Source organism: Toxorhynchites rutilus, chromosome 3 (assembly GCF_029784135.1).
Source record: "Toxorhynchites rutilus septentrionalis strain SRP chromosome 3, ASM2978413v1, whole genome shotgun sequence".
Taxonomy (NCBI): domain Eukaryota; kingdom Metazoa; phylum Arthropoda; class Insecta; order Diptera; family Culicidae; genus Toxorhynchites; species Toxorhynchites rutilus.
In genome coordinates, this window is record NC_073746.1 from 20,509,293 (window position 1) to 20,533,786 (window position 24,494).

At 41.2% G+C, this 24,494-nt stretch overlaps 1 protein-coding gene across 6 annotated transcripts in view; it reads left to right on the forward strand.

Moving 5' to 3' along the window:
* The window catches only part of LOC129775880 (paired amphipathic helix protein Sin3a), a 40,170-nt gene that overhangs the window by 12,933 nt on the left and 2,743 nt on the right, over window positions 1-24,494 (forward strand). For 4 of the 6 annotated variants that reach the window (XM_055781054.1, XM_055781055.1, XM_055781057.1 and 1 more), the window contains exons 2-10: window positions 5,599-6,025; window positions 8,527-11,054; window positions 11,117-11,275; window positions 11,357-11,597; window positions 11,663-12,186; window positions 16,962-17,291; window positions 17,368-17,574; window positions 17,645-17,857; window positions 20,466-21,002. In XM_055781054.1, coding sequence (XP_055637029.1) covers window positions 5,677-6,025; window positions 8,527-11,054; window positions 11,117-11,275; window positions 11,357-11,597; window positions 11,663-12,186; window positions 16,962-17,291; window positions 17,368-17,574; window positions 17,645-17,857; window positions 20,466-21,002 — 5,088 coding nt within the window. In that variant the 5' untranslated portion in view covers window positions 5,599-5,676. Of the gene's footprint in view, window positions 1-5,598; window positions 6,026-8,526; window positions 11,055-11,116; window positions 11,276-11,356; window positions 11,598-11,662; window positions 12,187-16,961; window positions 17,292-17,367; window positions 17,575-17,644; window positions 17,858-18,226; window positions 19,778-20,465; window positions 21,003-24,494 lie in introns of those variants that run through there. The other 2 variants (XM_055781059.1, XM_055781058.1) reach the window with 2 other exon arrangements.

Below are 24,494 nucleotides of genomic sequence, written 5' to 3' on the forward strand. Positions count from 1 at the left end.
TGACAATCTCAAGCGTGAAAAACTGTGATATTTATGAATGTACTGAATGGTGCCTGTTGGAAGGGGGGCGATGGCTCCGAAAAATATGTCTCTTTTAGTGTTTTTGTGAATTTTGGTGCAGTAAAAACATCTGTGAAATTTTGTTTTTTTTTTTAAGACATGAAAAAGAATGTGGATTATAGTGCAAATACTAAAACCACAACAAATCTCCATCTTTTCATTTATAAATTCAGAAATTCAAGAACATGTGAAATTCAAGCATTCAAAATCCAAGAATTAAACATTCAACAATTTAAAATTCAAAAATAGAAATTAAAAAATCAAAAACTTAAAAAATCGGAAGGTGTGATTCCTGATTTATACCCTGAAGGTATTTGGAGAGGTTCTCTCGGTTGCATTCTCGAGTTTCCCGCGGAAGGCTCTCCGACGTCGCAATTAGATTACTAATCGCGACGGCGAGGGATGTCTTTGCGAGAGGCATGGGGGAGTGACCGGGAGGGCTCCTCTGGAACCAATAGGATCGGCGAAAAAGCGTACACGCGGTGAATAATAGAATAAAGCGCCGGGACGATTGTTACTAGAGAGATTTTCTTGGTGACCTTCTGAGGTTTCCCAAAAATAAAAATAGGCTCAGAGAAGGTGTGATGAATAACGGAACATATCGCCGGATCGGTTGACCTTGGAGGAGTTTTCTCGGTTACTTTCTCAGGTTTCCTACTACTGAATCTCCACCAACGCGATTGAATTTGATGAAAAGTACATGCGATGAATACTAGAATATGTTAATATAATATATCATATAAAATGTATCAATTTTACAGGTTTTCCTTCTCAGGATACCTGAAGAAAATCTCTGCCGCGTGTTGTAACACATGAGATTTTCGGATTTTTGTTTTGTCGAGAGGTCAATTGTTCGCATTTTCATAATCACATCACTTACCGCAGTGAATCCTGATTTTTCTCAACCATTCCCACTAACAACTATCCCTTCCTTGATAAACGCTAGGGAACCACGCTATAGAGGCGACCCTTCTGGCCTTCGGGCGGCGAATATCATACTAACATTCCTTCCCTTCCCCTGGTGACTGTAAGGACGTGGCCGGCGTCGTTATTGACCATTTAAAGCTCGAATCACCGAAAATTGTACAACGAGAATGATTTGCTAGTCCCAAGCGTCATTCTGTGTGTTCTTTGTGCAATTTGGTTGGTTCAGGTCAATCACGGAGAGCAACTACGAATTGTACAGTCTACCCAAGCTCAAGCACAATCTCAAGCGTGAAAAACTGTGGTTTTTCCTCTGGTCATATATCTGTGTTATCTTAGGAAGGAAGATAATACAGTGAAAGCCCAATTATCCGCGAGCGGATGATCCGCGGTGCAGTTTATCCGCAAAAGCGAGTTCCATAGTAATGCTATGGACTTTCCCGGAATTTAACAGAGTGGTAGGATTTTGCTTTTTTGTTTTGGTCATGGCTCTCACATTATTTGACTTGTGGTGTACACGAGCTCATAGATGGATAGTTAAATGAATCCTGTATTGATAAAACATAGATATCACGATGAAATATCTTTTTTTGTGTTTGCATCTCTTTTTAATCGTTAATTGCGTTATCTGCGATTTTCGTGATCCGCGGTGACCTAGCCAGACTATTCCGCGGATAATCGGGGTTCTACTGTATTTGGTGGTTGGTGGAATTAGATACCAGCTAATCTGACAATGGACATTGTTTAGGCGTCCCAGCATTATTTGATATTTGTTATCATACAATTGGATTCCACATTACACTGCAATTGCAATCCCCGTTTTTCGAAGAATATTGTGTCCCAACTTATTGTTGTTTAACCCTTTCGATACGAGCGTCGTCTATAGGGGACACCCGCGCGACGACCGTCTATAGACGACATCAGGGTGATACTGCACATCGATCACACCAGCGCGATATGCATACTTTTGGTCGCAGTACTGCGTTCAGCGGTACCACTCCGACGGAGCACACTGCCGTAGTGAAAAGGTTAACCCATTCGCTGCCAAGGACGAGTATACTCGTCCTACTTTAAATATAATACAACATGCAGGATTTTGAATTAGCATTTTTTTTGTGGCCACAAACATAAATATAAATATGTAAAAATATATTTGTATGATAATATATGTGCTCTTACCAAGAAATAACAGGGTTTTGGTAAACAATAACCCTCAATAACCCTCAAAATGAATGATTTAATAGAATTTAGGCTTGGCAGTGAATGGGTTTAGATAGAAAACGGTTTTCACTATGAAAATTGAAAAAAAAGTATATTTTTCATCAAATGAAAACAAAGGAAAATCGAACATTTTTAGTGTGAGTCACCACTTGGTGTGGAAAGAAAATACTTCGCATAAATGGGCTTGTTTTTGGATGGGATGGCATATTTTTTTAGGGCCTAAACCACAAAAGAGACCACTTCAAGAGCAGCATAGCTTATTCAGGCCTATTTTTTTTTCTTTCTGTTTTATAGTGACTTTCAACACGTTTTTGTGCTTTTGTGCGTTGTGCTCCCTTGGCCGAGTGGTTAGCGTCATAACTAACATGCCGGGTGTTCGGGTACGATTCCCGTTCTGGTCGGGGGAATTTTTCGTCAAAGAAATTTCCTCCGACTTGCACTGTGTTCACGCGTATTCTAGAGCTTGCCACTCAGAATGCATTCAAGGCGTGTTATTTGGCATAGAAATCTCAACTAAGTACTAATAAAAATGACGCAAGTGATGCTACGTTGAGACGGTGAAGTTCCTCTAGGAACGTTAGTGCCATTGAAGAAGAAGAACACGTTTTTGGCTGGTTCGTCACTTTACTTTCATTTCGGAAGAATATTTGAAGCGAGAATTGAACACGTGACCTTTAATGTGAGAGGCACGGATGTTACCGCTATTTGTTTTCGACATATAAATAAACAAACGGGTGAACTTTCGGTATTTGTATACTATTTGTACGTGTAACTTTTTCACGTACAACATCGAGTCTCTCACGTGGTGCATTTGCACCACGGTGTGCAAGGCGCTGAGACGCTCAGCAGAGTAGTGAAATTACTCGATACGTAACTCATCGAAGCGTTTGCATTTGGTCCGCTCATTTGAAAAATAAATCGTAGCTAAACAGGGTTAACAATTTTTCTGTTCCCAGAACGACCCCATTGTGCACCGTTTTCAATGAATTCTTGTCACTATTCTTTCTAACCTGCTTGTCTCGATACGCCACTCAGTTATTTTAGAGATGTTTATTCTCATTAATTCAATAATTTTCGAAAGTGCGCCTAATTTCTGTGTAAATCCTCCCAGAATAAATCACCCACATTATCTTTTTTCATGTACCGGCGCACATCTCATCTTAATTTCGTCCGTGTTTATCGAAATCATTACAATCATCACCAAGCGGACTCGCATATGGTTCGTTCTATCGTTGGCATATTATGTCACCAGCCGCCACCGCCGCATGTCACCAGCATCATCTCTCAAACAAACTCTCACAATCAGAGAAGACTGCATTCGTTTATTCCCTTTCAGTGGCGCGTCTTCGTTCTCGACGATCATTGTTGTTTTAAGGAGAACGTTAAATAATTCCGCATAATTTGACTCCACCGCCGCCGCCGCCATCGTCGCCATGACATTTTAAGAGTAGAGCGAATCGCGCGCGAACATCGTTTCATTTCATTTTTTTCTATTACAGTCGTTCTCTCCCACTGCCGTGATACGTAATGTTTTTACTCTGTACCATGGAATAACCTCAACTTTTTTTCACGCTTCCAATAAGAAAAAAAAATACTGCGAAAACTCACACTATTTCGGGTGTTGATGCGAGAAAGGTACAGTCACAGATATAATGGAACACAGTTAGAACAAACACATTAACGTCGTGATGAATGTTGTCTGTGGTGTGGAGTCGGTGAGCGCGCGCTAGACTATCCACATAGAGAGGAGGAGGCTATTTTACCCTGTTGCCCTCTACTGCATATCGCAACATTATCCAATGGTATTGTTCCCTAAACGCTCACATGTTGAATGGGTTCACCTTAAAAACACACCAAGACTCATTTGTGTTCAAACTTTACGTCTTCTGATGTTATGTTTTGTAAGATGATATATGCCGAGTGCCACAAAAGCCCTGAATATGGTGTCGTGCGATGAATACTGACCAAGATGTGTACGGTTAACAATGCACACCAAAGAGTACAACGTATTCTCGTGGTCTCTTTGTGTATATTTTTCGATACTTACATAAAATTTTATGAGAGGAGACCCCCCTTAACACCGGGCTTGTTTTATTTCACGACTAAACTTGTTTTCTTTCCTTTTTTACCGCGAACGTCAGTCAGTTCCCCAAAGCAGCTCCACTGTAGTGCCGCTGTTTCCAAATTTGTATGCCTCTCATCGCCATACCATCTTCATATTATCGTCATCCACGCAAGCAGACATCAGAGCAGCAGCACGACATTGGTCTTTTTCCGTTTTTTTTGTTCGAATTTGGAAGCTATTTTTCGACCAGAGAGGCGCGCGCGAAGTCTCCACCACACGCCGGGGAGGTTCAAAACATCGGAACATCATGAAGTACCGTCACTGATGATGCGCTTCGGTTGTTGGTAGGAAAGACAAGAAAAAGAACGCTCTTTTTTTTTGAGGGCTCGTTTTGATTTTGGTCATTTGGATGGTGACCCTTTGGAAGGGGTTTGGTAGTGGTAGAAACATGTGTGGACGAGCAACGCGTCGAAATTCGTTTGCGCGGTGAGTGGGGGAATGTACGATAATTGATGTTTAATTTCGAAGAATAGTTTCACTACCTTTCATTTCGAGTGCTGTAAAAATGGATTGAATTGTTAATAAATTTGAGCCTAGAACTGAGAGATCAAGAGAAAGTCTCATTTGCGATTGCATTCTAAATCGAGGATGGGGAATGGGTTGAGAGATGGTGGGAGGCGGAAGCGAGATAATGATATTGTGCAACTTTATTTTCAATACTCACGATGCGACCATAAGAACACGAGTGAAAATACCGGTTAAATAAATAACACTTGTATGAGGAGAGCTGGTTTTGCCTCTGCTCTCTGCTCTGTTCCACTTCACTCCTTCTTGTTACACATTGTAAGCCAGCGATAGGCCGATTTTTTTTTGTTATTGTAGGACCGCAACGCAGAACAGCAGAGACGTACGATGTCAATATTTGAAAAAAGGTGAGATTGGTTTCGCCATTCAGGATTGAATTTTCGCTGTGTGCACGAATTAATGCATCTCGCGGTGATGCCGGGAGCAGGAGTAAATATTTTGCGATGCAGTATCGGGTGGAGGGCAAAAGTAGGCGGAAAACATTGGCCTTTTATACGCGGGGCATGATGAGCTAGGCACGAAAATGCCACGAAAGCGCATGTCTGTCTTTTAAACCGTTATCGATCGATACCATTTAAACAGATGTTTTCATCCGACACAACCGAAAGCAGCACACAGACAGTCACATGCGCGGATGATAAAACATTTCGTTCGACCCTTTTTTTTTTCTTTATCAATAGGCTCTACCAGAAGACCAGAACAAAGAACTTTCTTTTCTGACAATGTTCTTTCTTACCTTGCAGACTGTGCCGTTACGATACAGAATCTACTAATATAAACCAACAAAGGACAATTACCAGGATCATCAAAATGCAGCCACGATGAAGCGCGGTCGCACGGAAGAAATCCAATTTGGGCAACAACCGCCACGGGCAAGCGGAACTGCCCCCCTCCAGCGTCTTATTACGACAACCCAGCCACACAATGCTGGTGGATCCACCATACAGTACCAAATATCACCGAACGTTATCAAGACTACAACACCTGCCGATGTTGCGGCAAATTTGAGCCAACCCCAACAGCAACAGGCTCAGCAGCAGCAGCAACTCCAGGCGGTACCACAGCAGCAGGTTCAACAACAGTCTCAGCAGCATCAGATCTCGCAACAATCGGTAACTTCCCAGCAGCAGCAGCAGCAACAGCAGCCCAGCGTGCAGTATACGGCCACTTGTGAGTATTCTATAGAGCTTCGTAGTTACATGAGTTTTAATGGAATATTTACTTATCATACATGATAATCTGTTGGGTACTTCAATTGACTGTTCAGAGTGTAATTGAAACATGTTTCTTTGCTATTTGTTTGAAAGAAGATAGGTTCGATTAAGTCAAATAGAATTCATGTCTTGATCGTGATATGGTCGGTGTTAAGTCAGACCGGACCAATGTGACATTTTTATAATTTCGAGAAAAACGAGTTTAAAGTATGGCATGGAAACCGAATATTACATTTGATATTGCTTTTGTTTAATATGTCGAATACAAGTCCATTTCGTTAAACAAATCTGGAACCGAGCGTTTCGTTAAACAAACTTGGAACCGTCCCGATAGAATTTGAATGAATTTGTATTAAAATAATTGATTGGTTATAAGGCTTCTTTCTTAACTGCCAAGAAACGTATCTAGGCCATAAAGCGAGGTATGGGTGTAGCAGGTTTTGTGATTACCCGTTGTATGGAATAGGAAAAAAATTTCCCACCATTATTTGGCAGGGAGGCAAATAAATATCTCGTAGGAATATTTTATTCCCGAATTTCTCATAGTTTTTCGGGAATTTTTTCACTTTACATTTTATATTTTTGGGCCAGATCTTTGTGCCGTATGAAACATTTTTTTTCTGTAGAGGTTCCAGTTTGCTATACAGTAAAATACGTTTATAATAACATTGAAGGGAGGTCATAATAAGCGGAGTCATAATAAACGGATTCTACTGTATATGCACTGTCAGTCTGTTGCATCACTTACAAAATAAGTAATACAGGGAAACTTCGATATAACGTACCCTCGATATAACGTCACTCGATATAACATACATTTTACCTCGATATAACGTACACATCATCAATATCCAAAGGAATAATTTTTTGAATATTTTTTTTCTAAAAAAAAATAATGAATTATATGTATTTTGATACTAAAGCTTGTGTTGTACCTTCAACCAATCCCGAAATACAACAGTTTTGCGATTCCGGATTCTAAATGAATCAAACTTCAATCAACAGAACGAAGGGAAACATCATGAGAAAAGTTGGCTTCGTCCTCTAATTGAATTTATTCATCAAACAAGTAATGCGTTAATCTTCTGAAACCGTTTGAAGAAATAACAAAAATTATAAATTTATTGCTAAGGAAATCGGCTGTTATGTGAACACATTTCGAATCTATCACAATCGCGATCTTTACATTTGATGGTCATTAAACTCGAAGCAAAATCCCAAATTGTTAAGGTTTGCTAGAGTTTATCTTTCAGCTCATCGCAGTAGTATTTCCAATCGTTTGGAAAAATGTTTCCGGTACATAACAAGGAGACAAATCGAACATTGACAACTACCGAGGAATTTCTAGTTTATGCGCCACGTCAACGATGTTCGAACTCGTAGTTCTGCCGTCTGTACAAGGAACTAATCAGCAACGATCAGCACGGATTCATGCCCGGACGCTCCACAACTACGAACTTGCTCGCCTCCACATCGCGTCACCAACGGCTTTTCGAAGGGATGCCAGACGGACGCCATCTGTACTGACTTGTCAGCTGCCTTCGACAAGCTGAACCACGCAAAGCAATCGTAGTGGCCAAGTTGGAACGCATGGGGGTTTGCGGTAATCTGCTGCAATGGTTCCAATCTTATCTGACTGGCAAAACAAACTGCGTGAAGATTGGTGATCATCTAACCTCACATTTTGCATCGTTTTCTGGAATACGACAGGGCAGCCATCTCGGTTCACTTGTTTTTTTATCTCACATTAACGATTGCAACTATATTAGATAGTCCACGATTACTATACGCGGATGACATGAAAATCTCAGATCAGATCGATCGATGACGCCATGTTCCTCCAAAGGCAACTGGATTCTTTTGCAGCTTGGTGCGAAGTGAATGAGATGACATTGAATCCCAGTAAATGGTCAATCGTGTCGTTTGCAAGGAAACGTAATCGTATCTCCTTCGATTACCGACTTTCAAACGTTGTTCTACCTCGCGTGTAGTGCGTTACGACCTGGTGTGCTTCGACGGTTTATTCGCTTCGTTTTCTTCGTTTCTGTGTTTGTTTTTAACCTGTCACGTGACTGTATTTTGCGTAAATTTTTAATGTTTTTGGACCTTGACTCTGGACAACTTATTTAGGCAATGCAATTGATGATGATGATGTTGGATTAAAGAGGCTTTAAACTTTGCAGTTCATTCGCCTCTAAATCAATGCAATTTTTAATGTTAGAATATTTTAAGCTAAATTTAGATACTAAGACTACCATTGGGGCTCCGAGCCTGTTGGCGAATAAACATTAACAAAACAAAAAGGAAAATCAAGACAGGAACGTATGAAGAGTCACTTTTTATGTTCGAATAGCGTATCAATATTATTCAGTGCTTAAAGCCATATTAAAGCCATATTGAAATTTATTTTAGTATACTCTCAATAAACTCTTTTTAATATATTTTCTATTTCAACAGCATATGCAACTAGCATCGGCGGAGGTGGTCCGAATGTGGTGAAAACTGCAGGTGGACTCGCGCAATCAGCAGTCACCACTCCACAGCAACCTGCCCAACAACAAGTGCATGTCGTGAACACGACTAACCAAGTGCGTGGCGGTCACAAAGGTGTTACAAACTCAACTACTAGCGGTAGCGGTGGTGGTGCCGGTCAGGTAATAAACACAATGCCGACCAATGTCATACCGAGTGCACAACCGCAGCCTCCACCGCCGCCACCACAAGCTGGGCAGGCCCAGTTTCAGCGGCTCAAGGTCGAGGATGCGCTTAGCTATCTGGACCAGGTGAAATTCCGTTTCGGCAATCAGCCCCAAGTGTACAACGATTTTCTCGACATCATGAAGGAATTTAAATCTCAAAGCATCGATACACCCGGTGTTATCCAACGTGTATCAAATCTGTTCAAAGGACACCCAGAGTTGATCGTTGGGTTCAACACATTTCTACCCCCAGGGTATAAGATCGAGGTACAAGCAAACGACCAAGGCTATGCCTTTCAGGTGTCCGTTTCAGTGCCATCAACATCATCGGGTACTGCAGTAGCTCCCCAGCCATCGCCGCATAAGTACAGCACAATATTTCAAGGTGGTGGACAGATCGTACAAACACCAAACGCAGCTGTTAATCTAATGAGTTCATACGGCCACTCGACAAGCTCTGTCCATTCGACTCTTCAATCGGTAGTGCCAGCTAGTGTTTCCGGAACACAAAACTCCAATGTGACTAACATTGCCTCGATTCCACAATCGCCGCAAAATTTCTCCCGAGATCGGGAACGAACCATCTCCGGTGGAAGTGGAGGTCCAAATTTGCCATCAAGTAATGCGTCCATCGGTCCAGTTTCTTCGGCTGATCCAAGCACAATCAACAGTAGTCAACAGCAAAACATTCATCGAATGATCTCTCAGCAAGTAATTCCCCATCAACAACAGCAGTCGAATCCACCAGAAGCACCAGTTACAAACTCGACACCGAATCAACCGGTCGAATTCAACCATGCCATTACATACGTGAACAAAATCAAAAATCGCTTCCACTCGCAACCGGAAAAATATAAGCGGTTTCTCGAAATTTTGCACACCTACCAAAAGGAACAGAAAATCTACAAAGAAGGTCCCCAGGGTGGCTGTAATCCCGGAGCGAAGCAATTAACCGAGGCTGAAGTGTACACTCAAGTTGCAAAATTGTTCGATAACCAGGAAGACCTTCTCCGAGAGTTTGGTCAGTTTTTGCCGGATGCAACCAGCCACGCACCAATCCACGTCAATAAGAACCACACACTGCACGAGCAGGTGCAGCCACCAACTCAGCAGCCGCATAACAAGAAAATGTCCGGTAGCGTGATGAGTACAAATGTGAAACCGTATAACTCTTCCCTTTCGTCGAATCTGTCACGGATGACAGAGCGAGAGTATGCACAGTGCACAGAAAAAGATTACATTATCAACTCTAGTGCCCTTGTCGGCCGCAGTGGAAGCGTTGGAATTGAGAAGGAATCACGGAACCATGTGAGCAATCAAAAGTTCGCTCACAACGTTGCTGGCATTCAAGGAGGTGGCCAGAGTGGGATGGGTAATGCCATAAAACGATCACCATCTTTTTCACAAATGCCATCGATGAGTCATAACATGCCCTCACGGGATCGCGAAGGTCCTCCAATAAAACGGCATAAGCCGATTTGTCGCGACATTACGCTCTCAGAAGCGTCTAAGTTTGGAACGTTGAACGATTATGCCTTCTTCGATAAAGTACGAAAAGCTTTGAAAAGTCCCGAAGTGTACGAAAACTTCCTGCGCTGTTTGACGCTGTTCAATCAAGAAATTGTATCGAAGTCCGAGCTTCTAACACTGGTGACACCGTTTCTCAGTAGGTTCCCAGATTTGCTCAAGTGGTTCCAAGATTTCCTCGGGCCCTCAACGGCACCCGAGTGTATACCGTTGGCTTCGGCCCAGCGGCAAGATAGATCTCAAAGTGAGCTGGCTACCGATATTGATTTGTCAACATGTAAGCGGCTTGGTGCCAGCTATTGTGCTCTCCCGAAATCCCATGAAAATGTGAAGTGTTCCGGGAGGACGAATCTGTGCAGGGATGTGCTGAACGATACCTGGGTGTCATTCCCGACCTGGGCCGAGGATTCGACCTTCGTCACGTCACGAAAAACGCAATACGAAGAGTTTATTTACCGCTGTGAGGACGAGCGCTTCGAGCTGGATGTTGTGATAGAAACCAACAGTGCAACGATACGAGTACTGGAGGGTGTCCAGAAGAAGCTTAGTCGAATGTCTCCTGATGAAGTTAGTCGCTTCCGGTTGGATGATTGTCTTGGGGGTACTTCCCCTACGATACATCAACGCGCCCTGAGAAGAATTTATGGTGACAAGGCGGCGGACATTATCCAAGGACTTAAGAAAAACCCGTTTGTTGCTGTTCCGGTAGTGCTACGCAGGTTGAAGGCCAAGGAGGAGGAATGGCGCGAAGCGCAAAAGGTTCGATATTCCTTGTAGTTGACACAAAGACTTGGTTTACTAATTTAGGTTTTTTTTCACAGGGATTCAACAAGCAATGGCGTGAACAGAATGAGAAATATTATCTCAAATCTTTGGATCATCAAGGAATCAACTTTAAGCAGAACGATATAAAGGCGTTACGATCGAAAAGTTTGTTCAATGAAATTGAAACACTTTTTGATGAGGTGAGTTATATGAAGGTAAAAGATCCCATTCAACTGAAAGATCTGTTTTCTGTATTGATATGATTTATCTCACGGTTGTTATTACCAAAAATGCAGCGCCATGAGCAAAGTGAAGACGGCAGCCCAAACCCTTCGGTCAGTGGGCCGCATCTGATTCTGCCCTACAAGGACAAGACAATACTGGACGATGCAACCAACTTGCTTATCCATCACGTGAAACGGCAGACGGGCATCCAGAAGCAGGAGAAAGCTCGCATCAAACACATCCTGCGACAGTTCGTGCCAGATCTGTTCTTTGCTCCTCGGCAGCAATTGAGCGACGATGAGCGAGAAGATGGTCAGTTGTTTTCGAAGAATATTTGAATATTAGAGTTCTGATTTGGTTCCTTACTGTACTTACAGACGATAGGGATATGGACGCCGACCAGGATCATGAGGATGAAGGTAGCAAACCTGCTTCGAAAAGTAACAGTAAAAATAATGGTAGCAGTAGTTTATCGAGCAGCAGCCCCGCAGCAGGTGCCAGTAGTGCGGGCGAGAGTAAAGAATCTGTACAAACAGTTGTAAAGGAGGAAAATTTAGACAGTGGGAATGGTGGTAACGCAAGTGGTGTCAAAACCCCATCAAATGCCGCGATATCAGCAGACAGCGGAACGACAGGCTCCGGATCATCGATGGTGGTAGCTGCTGCAGGAAGTCAATCGAGCCTAATCGGGAGCGGTGATTCTAGTGCGAGTGCAAATCGTGACTCAACAGACGATAATAGTAGCAGCAAAGACAACAACATGCCGGATGGTGCTATCAAAGTGGAGATAAAGCAGGAGAACGACCCAGACCAACCGGTAGTGGCAGCGTCGCAGGTTTTGCAGCCTCAACAGCAGCAGCAACAAACAAACTCGTCCTTACCGACGCACGCACGCCATATGGTATGTATTTTTGAGTGATTTTTATATTGGTTGATATATTGCTCGAAAAGTGTCGTTATTTCGGAGAAAAATTTTCTAAAGTTTCATTGATAGAGGCTGTCAGCCGGCACATACTTATTCCGATTACTCGATTTAATCAATTGTTGGTGTCTCCTGAGAGATGTCAGGATATTTTACCTAATTTTATATTTACACTTCTTGAACTTCTGCTTTGATCAGTAAAGAGGACAGTTCAGTCCGTCCGTGAAACTCGTACCATCGTAATGAGACTTAATAGTTTTTCGATGGTTTAAGTTTTGTAGAATCTTGAATTCACATTCTCCGGCTTTTAGGCGGCAATTATGGATATCTTGTCAAATTATAAATATCTTATATGCAAACACTATTTTGAAATTTACAAGAAAATTTGTCCCGAGTAGTAGTTGTTTTGTCTGTGGGAAGTAATCAATGATTCCCACGGTAGCAATCATTTATCAATCATGATCTCAATCAAGAATGGACCGTAGTTTACTGAAACTTTTGAGTTCCAATTGTAATCAAAGTGTTTGAAAGACGTCTGTCGACATCCAGCCCGAACCTGTAGCAAATCAAATGCTGGAAGCTGCAGCGACGACAGTAAGATTATTTAAAAAGAAATTAGACTGAGCAAATCGAACTGTTTTGAGAAGCTTCTAAGGATCTATACGATCCAGTTTCCTGCAACGCAAATCCATGGGACAATGCTTATCGCCATGTGACGACGAAGATTAGAGGGGACTAGTGATGCTTGTCGAATCATGTCCCGAGAAGCTGTAGGTCATTGTGCAGGGATTATTCTCGAGGCATGACCCAACGACAATGCCACCTGCACTGTACGACAATACAGCCGCTGAATGCCTACAAGTCTCTAGTAAGGAACTAGCAGCAATGGCGAAAAGATTGTAGGTGAGGAAAGCGTTTGGTTCCGGCGGAATTTCTAACGTGGATTGAAAGTGGCGATAATGGTTTTCCCGGACTGCTTTTGAGGACAGTGGTACAGAAATATCTAGATGATGGTCACTTTCCTAAACAATGTATGATACAAAAGTCAACAGGCTGACGAAACGTACCGAGGGTTACCAGGGTCTGTAAAAATGCCGTTCGGACTCTAGATAGGTCCACTGTTGACGCTATTTGGACAGTGGTCGGAAAAACAGAGAATTCATCAATACATGCAAAAACGAAGGGGTGACCTACTCTGTGGTGTTGGTGAGTGACTGCGAAGGCGGAAATAATAGTCGGAGAACATGTGATAACCTCAAACCTATGTTGAAACACTTGGAAGTTATGATCGATTTCAATTCGAGTTATGATCGATTCCTATTCGAGAAACCAGTGGTATCAGAAAAAGAGCGTGAGCAGAATCAATAGCGAAGTGGCAGGAATGGGAACAGACAGAGGTACGCAATGTCAATCCTCTGTCCGGGTGTGGAGATGTGAAGGAAACATCGGAGCACGTTGCTTTTGTCTGTCCCAGATGCATCGCAAAGCGACAGATGCCACCTCTCTTTCTTGGTGAGATTGTTGGGGTAATTAACATGCTCACAACATCTGACTGTAGAATTTGAACAACTGCGGAAGCTGTTTTTCTGGATAATACCCCATTTGAGTAGCTGTAACGAAATGCGCATCATGTTGGAGGGCACTGCCTAATCAGTGCTTCTTTGAGAAAAAAAATCCTGCAAGTGTGACAATGACAAGGAGTGTGCCACGTTGGAGGACGCTTCCTAATCGGTACACGTCCCGATGGGTCTACGAATACTTATGAGATGGAATGTAAGCGGTGTGGTGAACTACAAAACGTAGACATGTAGAGAAAAAATGACAACGTTATTTAGCATTGAAGGCTGGTGAAGTGCATGAGCATCGCTGCTCGCCTGAAGTAGTCGCCACGATGTGGTCTAGAGGGGATTCGACTACTCAGGAGTAGATGATTTTGTTTTTGTTGATAATGCCTCACACGACATCAGGGTTTACCTGTTCTGGATAAGATGGTTGAAAGCGAGAAGTGACAATTATATAACAACGACGAAACTGATTTCGTGCCTGGCTGCTTGAAATTTAGAATTCTAGTTCCAGGACCAAGTGGACCGTAGAAGCTGAAAACCGGTAGACATCTTCAAGAGTGTGTTAGCTTCTTATTATAATAGTTTTCATACATTGTTGAATGCTTAGAATAATGTATATTCAACGTCAATTTCGTTCAAAAGAGTCCTTTGTTCATTTATTGGACTTAAATATAATAATTCAGCTGTCCAGTTTTTATAAGACCATTTCAAAATCCATAAGTATTATCAATGAAAAATTCAAAACAATCGGTAGATTTACATGTCAATAATTTGTAACCTTGCCATTTCGATTAACCTTCCTATACTCGCGCACAGGTCTGACAGACTGCGAATGAATGAGGTGGCTGAATTAAATGACTATTAAAACTGAATGAAGTTGAAGAAAAAATATTTTCTGGAGTTTTTTTTATTCAATTACAGTAAAACCTGTTTTTGTGCGGTATATGAAAAGAAACATATTTGACGAAGTTATTGTCCATTTAGTTTTTTTCGATGGTTTATATGCATTTCAGTGCGAATAAAGCATATTTGCGTATCTACTTCTGAAATCATTCCCCTCCTCCCATCAAATGCTCTAAGTTTTTCATGACATGATATCTAACAGCATCACGCATGCAACTAAAAGCACGAAACAGCCACGCGCACCCGAAGAGGCAAACTGTCTTATCGCAAAGCAGGGAAACAAGGAAATTGAACGGTGAACGGCGTGGATTTGAGTTATTTTCTTGGGGGAAACTTTTTTTATGCGGTCCCTATCTTCCGCACAAAAAAAAGTTTTTTTCAAAATGTGTACCGAACACGGTTTTTTAAAGCTACTGGTGAAGTTTTGCACGATTTTTTCTATGCGGTCCCTATCCCCCGCACAAAAAAAGGTTTACCTGTATATCTTTTTCTTTGAATAAATACCAATGACGCCTAAATATACACAATAGCAATATTACAGAGACGCGCACAGTCTGTGAGTACACGAGTTACGATTTTTCGCGCGAGTATTGTTGTAATAACCTGGAAAATTCTGGTTGACATACTATTTACCAAATTCTGTAGTACGGATTTCTCGATATTTTCCCATGTCTCCGATATTGCGGCCTTGAGCTCCCCGATCGTGGTGTACCGCTTTTTATCAGTGTAGATTCTGCGTACAAAAAAACCCTTATGATTCAAGTTCTGGAGAGCGTGCCGGCCAGTCCAAAAAAATAGGGTCCTTAATCCATTGCTTAGTTTTCTTGCTGGTTTTGCTAGAATGTGAATTTTTTGCGACGATATCTACGCAAAACATTAGGAGAAAGGGTTCCAGAACATGTGTGTAATCCTTGCTATTCATTTTAAATGATGTGAAAGCTATCTTGAGCTTTCCGGTTGCACAGAATCCCGCCCAAACCATGCACGAACCTCCACAAAAATTCCTGGTTGAAAAATATCCGTAAATCACGCCGGTACCCGTTGAAACCATCAGAACCATCCAAATTGAACTTTTTTTCGTCACTGAAGATAACCTATACTTTTTTCCCCCTGTTGGGTGTGAACCACTGCGTCCATTTAACCTATACATTGAAGAGCTTTTCTTTATGGTATATAGCAAAATGTATTCTTTTGAAAACATCCTTTGTCATAACATACCATGCTCCACGGTCGGTTCATGTGAGCTTTGGCAAGAATCAGACGTCTTCCCATGTGAGATAATGTAAATTAGTAGTTTAAACCTTTTAACCCCTCTTATGTAAGGATTTTTCACCAAAACTTGACGATTTGTCTTCCGGGAAACACTTAAATTCAAAAATTGCTTTATTTGCAATTTTGCGATTTTGAAGTATTCGAAGCTGTTCTAACAATTTCCCGCTTATTCGATTTACATGGAGCTCTCTTCTTCTAACCGTATCCTTGAGAATTTGCCAAATAATTGAGCTACTACAGTCATCACTCACCAAATAGAAACCATGCGCTTTTCTCTTTCATTGGCAAATATATAAAGAGCCAGTGTTAGCTAGTTGGTAGAAATTGAGTGACAAAAAACTGCTCTTCCGTCTTCTTGCGCTCGCACATATCTAGAATTATGACGATTGTAGAACAAACAAGAGCGCTCTCGTTGAGGATGACGGAGAAGGTTGGTGAATTGAAGTTTCTCTTCGCTACACAGAGGATATGGACTTCAGTGCTTGTGACCACTTGTTTTATAATGACCACACTTACAAAACTACTTCTCCAAAGAATCTGCAAAGAATCGACCCAATAAAATCGGAAAGGAAAAGATCGATCTTCTAAATATCGATCCAAGATCGCCCAGTTCTAATCGGAATACGATATTCGACTTTCGCGGTTATAGCCCTTTTCACCCAATACCAATGTCGTAGGGGGCAGAATAAAATATAGTTTAAGAGTTATAGTATTCATTTCAATGTCGATGTCACCAAAAAACAAGAATTTTGTTTGATGAATGGCCTTTGCAATTTAGGGGGTCGGATCAGGGTCATCTTCCCCTATACAATTTGCTTTGGAGGCACAACTTCTAAAATAAGAATGAGTTAAGAGATCACATGAGATTCCTGTGTGTTCATAAAAAAGTAGTGTCTATTTTACAAAAATAAAACGATAATTAGTTTACAAACGTCGAATCTCAACGAACGACAAGTTTGAATAACCTAATACCAACTGATGACTCTAACAATTGTTTTCTTCAATTTTCCACAGGAAGAAGCATACACCTTGTTCTTCACCAACAACAATTGGTATCTATTTCTGCGATTACACGCAATCCTGTGTGAGCGACTTCGATCGATCTATGAACGGGCCCAGATCATTGCCACCGAGGAGAAGGCCTACCAAAGCACTCGGAATAACAGCACGGCGACAGCCCTCCGACTGAAGCCCAAGAGTGAAATTAAGGTCGAGGATTTTTATTCCACCTTCCTGGATATGCTTAAAAATGTGCTCGATGGCAACATGGAGGCGAGCAATTTCGAAGATTCTCTCCGAGAAATGTTCGGTATTCATGCTTACATTGCATTTACACTGGATAGGGTAAGCTGAGCTTTTCTGCCAAACAGTAACGTCGTGCGATTGTGGTGGTGCTTTATTGTGATCTCCTATTTTACAGGTTGTTCAAAACGCTGTCCGACAACTGCAACACTGTGTTACGGAACGTGGTGCTCTTGAATGTGTCGAGTTGTTCTTGCTCGAGCAACGAAAGGGTGGTGCTGGTGGACTCTGCCGCACTGCAAGCCGACGCGTCACTAACGAGTTGACCTACCAACGGAAGGCAGAAGCCGCTCTACAGGATGAAAATTGCTTCAAGATTTACGTGGTAAGTATTGTGCTCGGAGATTTCAATGATTCCAAACTTTTTCACCAAACATGTATTTTGTTTCGAACAGTATAAAATGGATTGCCGGGTTACCATCGAACTCCTGGACACCGAGTCCGAAGATACAGCGCAAAGTTTTAACAACGCACAAAACTACAGCAACTATGTTGACCGGTTATCGAATCCCGCAGCTACCGGAACCGGCAGCGAAAGTGGAGCCAGTACAATTGGCGGATCTCACCCAAATATGGAAATTAAGACGGAGAAGCTGGACGATAATATGGTGAGTATTGTGGGCCAAGTGTTGTAATTCCTTCCGATGTTGATTTGTTTGTGCACACTGCATTGAAGTGGCGCACCGTAAGATATGAGACGATATTTTGACTTCTGTAAATAGCAGCATCATTTTCACCACTCTTTCTTTGTTTGGTTTATTTTCCTTTTGTTTATGTGAAAAGGTTATGTTTATTTTGATTGATATCGCAGTATTTTCTAAGCAGATTTTGTTTTGTTATTTTCCTCTTGAAATTTGAATTTTCTTTCTGCTATTATCTCCTCGCACCCCTAAGAGGGTCGTATCTTTTCGAGTATTCAGAACATAATTCACTAATTTGAGCTTTCTCTTCACATCGATCTTTTCTCTCCGTGCCAGGTCAAACAAGAATGAATGATTGAATGAGAAACACACTCACGAATAAATTAGAGAAACGATAGTAACAATAAGAAACACACAAGAGAAAGAAAAATAAGTTCTATAAAGTAGGCGAGAAACATTCGACATAGGATAAATACAATGAGAAAAGCGTTGTTTTGTAAAAAGAAACACGCTTGCAAATTGAACCACCAATCATTAATCATATTAGTGACAAAGCGACGTCGGACATCGGGCGATTCTGTCGAGAGCAGCGCCCTGTCGCTGTTTAACACCATCAGATCTTTTACGCTGATACCATTGAATGTTAACTGTGGACTTGGCAAAGGAAGCGCATGTTGTAAATATCATTTTTTTTTATTTGCCAATTGGTGGGTTGTTTCTAGTGTTAGGGGAGGAGTTAAGCTTGTTTCAATGAGCCAAGCATTCAAGGGGATATTACATTTGAAAAAAGTAGCGAAGAGGTGGAACCAATGTATATTTTTGTAGGGATCAAAAAATTGCGAAGAAGGAGGAGAGCTTATCGGCGGAAAAATAATCGGTCCGACAAAACTGTATAGGCTGAATGTTGTGCTAAGTAGGTTCAGGGAATAAACAATGAGAATGTTAATTGCATGATACGTTATGTTCGTGTTTAGGTAGCGGACCTAGTGCTCGCAGTCATTATGTTAATTTTCATGGAAATCATACCATTACATCATGTGGGTCTAGTTCGATTTGCATTGGGGTTTTGAGTTCAATATAAAGATCATTCATGAGAAGGAAATTTGGTAGGAAAGTAATAGATGTGTAATGGACACAGACGGTTTTTTGAACGAGAAAATAAAAGCATTCAAATTATGCGAAAAACAGACAGCAATCAATATTAGATCGGAATACTTTCAACGTCTTTAAAATGCCAAATTTCGAATTCCAGAATGTTATTGTAAATAGTTGTATTCTTCGTGACAACTGGATCTCTTTTCATCACAAAAGAGCATCTAGAATTACATTTTTTGGGTAAATCGGTCAATGTCTTAATTTTAGGAAGATTGTTTTTTGCTGCCCTTACCCCCTCATCAAAAAAGAATCTTTCTATGTAGATGTACAATAGTAAGTGTCAGGAAAAAGAAACACGATAAATGAATAAACGTTACTACTACACCTTCCCTTAAACCATATATTCTTGGAGAGGCGCCGCTTGTAATTATAACCATTATATACATTAGAGCAAATGTTTTAAAAGGCTAATAAAGATGGCAACGCCAACTTGAAGTGCAGTAAAAAACTACGTGTTTCATACATAAACCTTTTTTTCTCTCGTACTGGCAACCCACAGTTTTGTTAATATTTGTCTTGTTACCGAGTTTGAAAACGATTATAAGTGACAGAAAGATACAAAGAGAGGAAGCGCTGCATTTTTTTGGCGCAGAAGAGAACACCCACACGAAAAATCATGAGTAGGTATTTGTCTAGATTTTATTACTTCTTATGCTCTTATCATTTAAAAATATCGAACGATTCAAATATTACGTATATTTTACTTGTTTTATGCTGATAATGGTGTACAGTGGGATTAGTAATTTTGTCTGTGTTGGACTTTCTCTAGAGTAACAAATGTATTTGTCCTTGTTTTTTTTCAAAGTTTATTATTTTATGATCTCTACTCAACTTCATAATGAACGAATGGTTTTGTTTTGTTTTTTTTCACAAGGAAAAATCAGTTGAGTGGAGAACTAAGATATTAATGTCTTTTTTCTCTTTTTTCAATGTTAAATTCTCCCAAATGTTTTGATTTCGTTCGTTGAAATTTTTCATATAAATTAGGCGCATTTGAATGTATTTCGTATATCTAATAATAGCCATATAAAATTAATCAAACATATGTCTTACGAAGTAGTTTTAAGTTTGACCTGGTACTGATGAAAATAATCTCAAGTACAGAAAACAAAAGCATAATGTACCAACAACATTTCTCAGAACAATGCAAAAATGCGATAAAAAAAGATCAGTTTGTAAGAACAAACGTTGTATTTTTCTTTCAGTAGTGAAGTACGAGCTTGTACATATTTTGCTTTCAGTAGCATTTTACGTTAGTTTCTTTTTTTTGGTATTTGGCATGATCTCGAAGGTTATGCGGAATTATTCTTGCATGATATATCTTTTTCGACATCTTGATGTATTTCTACCTTTTTACAACTGATATATGTTACAACTCAGCTAATCATATTTTTTTTCTTTATTTACAAACATCCCACAGAGTTACGGCAGCACACCACGCAAGGCTCTATTTTTGCAGCGTAATTTACGCCGGTGTAAAGTAGCGAATCAACCACCGGCGACGGAGCTGTCCAGTCTGCCTGTGGCAACAAAGACGGAAGGTGTGGACGGCTCGGTATCGGATGCTGGTACGCCGGGCAGTACCCGTGACGTCCAGTCTCCGCTCGCCTGTGCGGGAACGACTACGACGACGAACATTGGGCAGAAAACCAACAATTCCGTTTCTACCATAGCCGAGGTCGTTGGATCCAATAACAATAACAACAATAAAAAGATTGTTGGCGAAGAAGGAGGAGCTGGCGGCGGCGGCATCATTAACAACAGCAGCAGTACCAACGTTTGGAACAATAAGGCAAAGGCTCCTCCTGAGAGGCTACCAAGCAGTAATGGAGATCAGAACTATTATGTGGACGATCGAGAGCAATTCAGATTGAATGTGAACAATTACAAGATTTGCTACGTTTTGAACAAGGATCATATCTTCTATAAACGCAAATCGCTGATACGAGCGAAAGAGGTGAGTGTTAGCAGATTATTCAACTATTCATATTATGAGCAACTAGCTGTTCCGCTGGCATGCTCAAATTTATATGCCCGGTTATTCGTTCAATTCACACATTCAAAATACATATTTGGATCACAACATTTTTTGTAACGAAAATAAATGATTCCGCACTGTCACGTAATTCTTATACGGAGACGAGACAGTATTCTCTGTACGTACCTGTCTATCTTCTATTTGGTGGTTGTTATCTTTGTTTTCCGAAGCTGCGTATCCTTACCGCCAGTCAATTCGGTGTGCCAGAAGTTTCGATCTTCGAATATGCACCTCCAGATCCAGGTATACCTTTCCTGGTACTGGAACCTCTCCGCCCTTCATTAGCAAATCTCTCGGCTTTCTCGTTCCCTGGGATATCGGTATGCACCGGTGATTATAAGAATGCCTCTGTTGTATTCCAATATCTTGACATATTTATTCGTTCTAATTCTGAGAGTCGCATAGAGGACAACTTTCAGTCAATAAGCTGACAAGATATGTCACTATTCTTCCCCCAAAACCCCAGTTTGAAGGTTTTAGTTATTTCCAAGAGACACATTAATTAACCTGTACTCGGAATAATTATGGAGGGATGCTTCAGGTTCTAGGTCGCTACTAGTCATCCTCGATAATCGTTCGATTAATCGATTAATCGAATACTTTCTACAGAAATCGATTATTAATCGATGACTCATGGGATGCAATGTTGACTCATGGAGTAAAAAAAAAGAATTCTACGCTCTCGCGAGCGGCCTTCCGACAATTAACCGGACCATGTTTTTGAGTTCTATTTATCAATTCCTTCTCAGTTTTCGCGAAAAATTGTTGGAGTAGATCTTACGCTTCAGGTTTGCCCAGCAATTCTCGATGGGATGCATCTGGGGGACGTTGGGCGAGTTCGTCGATTTGGGTACCAAATCGATTTTCAGCCGCTCCATCTCCTCTAAGTAGTGGGCCCTTATTGTATTTCTTGATGAACGACGCCACTTCCAGCAGGTACTTCGTACTCTAAATTTCCCCGTTCGCGGCCAGTCCGGAGCGAAAAAGCGGTTTTGACACCCGCTGATTGTCAGCCACTCGCTGATTGTCAGCCACAGCAGCACTATCCTGGAGAACTTGGTGTGTGAAATAAACTTCACTTCGGAGCTCACTCTCTTCGTGGGGAAGTAAAATAGGAAGTGCCCTGCCAGTCGTTGCCATTCAGGGTGAGATAGGTCTCGTCGTCGCGATTCACCGGCTAAATCGACTTGACCATCTTATTCAGCCGATGCCGATGAGCTTCATGTCGCTCAGGGTCGTCGGTCTTCCGGAACCGGGCTATCTTTCGATGTTCTGATTGTTGTCCAATAGTGCCAAGATGTTGTAGATGCCGGAACGGGCGTATCCGGCGTCCACAAAGTGCCGCACGATGTCCGTTTTAGACGCGGCGGGGCACCGTTCTTTGAACGCGCACACTTCTGAACGTAGTAGCTTCACTGTTTTCGCCATCATGGTTAGAGTTCGACTGATAGAGCTGTCAAATTTTTTCTGCTAACTTATGGGTTACTATGATTGATGCTGCATTGGTAGTTTCGTCAGTACGTGTGAAAGATCGGCAATTTTGTACATTTTTTTTAAATGCAAACGTTAGAGTGAGAAAATCTTTATTGTTTGCTAATATTAACTGAATTTTTTTATGTTGTTACTTAGCCCGGTTTGATTGAACACCGACCACATAATCCTCCTCGGCCCTTGACTAATTTCAAATTGACGCTTAGCCGAGTGATCGGCTGGAAAGCTTGCATGGTTTAATTGCTTCTTTTTCCAAATTACAATAATGATGCCGTTTTTGAACTCTAAGGGAACTGGATTGTTATCACTCAATTCATTTCCAGATTCAGCTCTCTGTGGGTGACGTCAAAAGCTATCTTGTAAAGTTCTATCTACTTCTGGGGATTATCTAACTCCTAACGTTTTGATTGATTTGTAAGTTTGTTTCTCCGTCAACATGACTCAACAGTCAGTCGGTCGTTTAGTCGCTATCTCCCTCTACGATTCGACTATCTCATTTCGGTTACGGTTGATTATGTTGAAATTAAGAACACAGTCAGCCGGAAAGATCAACCAATCCCCATTTATGATTTCCGGATACCTGAATGCTCTGCGGAGAAGTGAAATATGTTTATAAGAAAATTGATCGGGAACGGAGAAAATCCATCAATTAGCATATTCATGGAAAATACAAGGAAGCATTCGAATGTAAACTCGAGCCTTTGTGACTTTAATTTCGGTCCAAACATGTTCGGCCTGATTCTACGCGGCGTGTGAGGTGAGATGACAATTGTCACATCACCATCACGCAACTTTCCTCACTCTATTCCTACAGTCGTATCGGATGCCGTGAGGGGTTCATTTTATGTATGTGAGAGGATGAACAGCAAGTGACAAGGTATTCATTCTGCTGGTTGCCAAATCAGATCAGAGATGCTGCATTCGCACATATGTCTAAGAATTTGCAAACATTTAACTTTTGTCACAACCTTTTATTCCTGCTTTAGGCTGTTTAAAATAGTAACACAACATTATTGGTTTCAAATGATAAACGAAACTGGCCAGTTTTGCAGACGCTAGTACATATTTACAGATATTTCAGATTTTCATCGCATAAATGGGAGAAAAAAACACCTGGCATCCCAGAATTTTATTTATTTCGCTCAGAGAGATCAGACCATTTGTTTAGGATTTAGTTCGTCCAACAAGCAGACGGAAACGGTTGTTAGCATCATACAGAGTTTAACGCTTTCGTTTGTTTTGATCGTAATTGCTGCTGCTTCCTGCGTACTCACTGTTTAATTGTTGCTCCGGCTCCGGCTTCGATGTTTACCACGGCTTCTGGAATGGATATGTAGTTCGGTGTTGATGGCTCGCTACTAGATAGATTAAACATAACACCCATGTAATAAATATATTGTAGAAATAATAAATTCATTTCATATAATGGAAAGATTTCCGGAGTGCTCATTCGCCCGATCGAGAGATACTCACTACCGCTTTCACAAGAAATACAAACTGCTCGCAATTCGTCACACGTATTGTGAAAATTAAATAAAAATGGAATATATACAATACCAATACTATTGGGTTATTTACGACCAGAAATGATGCTTACTTTCCATTTTTGATAAGTTTTCATGCGCTGTCGACACCTCAAATCATATCGATGATTGTCACCTAGAAATCCCAATTCATGTGACAATCGTCACGTAGATTTGGGAGCGGGAATACGGTGAGAGTTCATTCAAGTGAGATTTCTCACGGCATACGCCTGGTGGGATCGCGTGACATACGTGACAATTGTCACCTCACACCACACGCCGCGTAGAATCAGGCCGGTTGATAATCCTTTCCTGCCAATTTTTCGTTTCTTCTTCTTCTTTCTTTGTTTTTAAGAGGCTTTAAACTTTGCAGTTCATTCGCCTCTATATTTCGTTT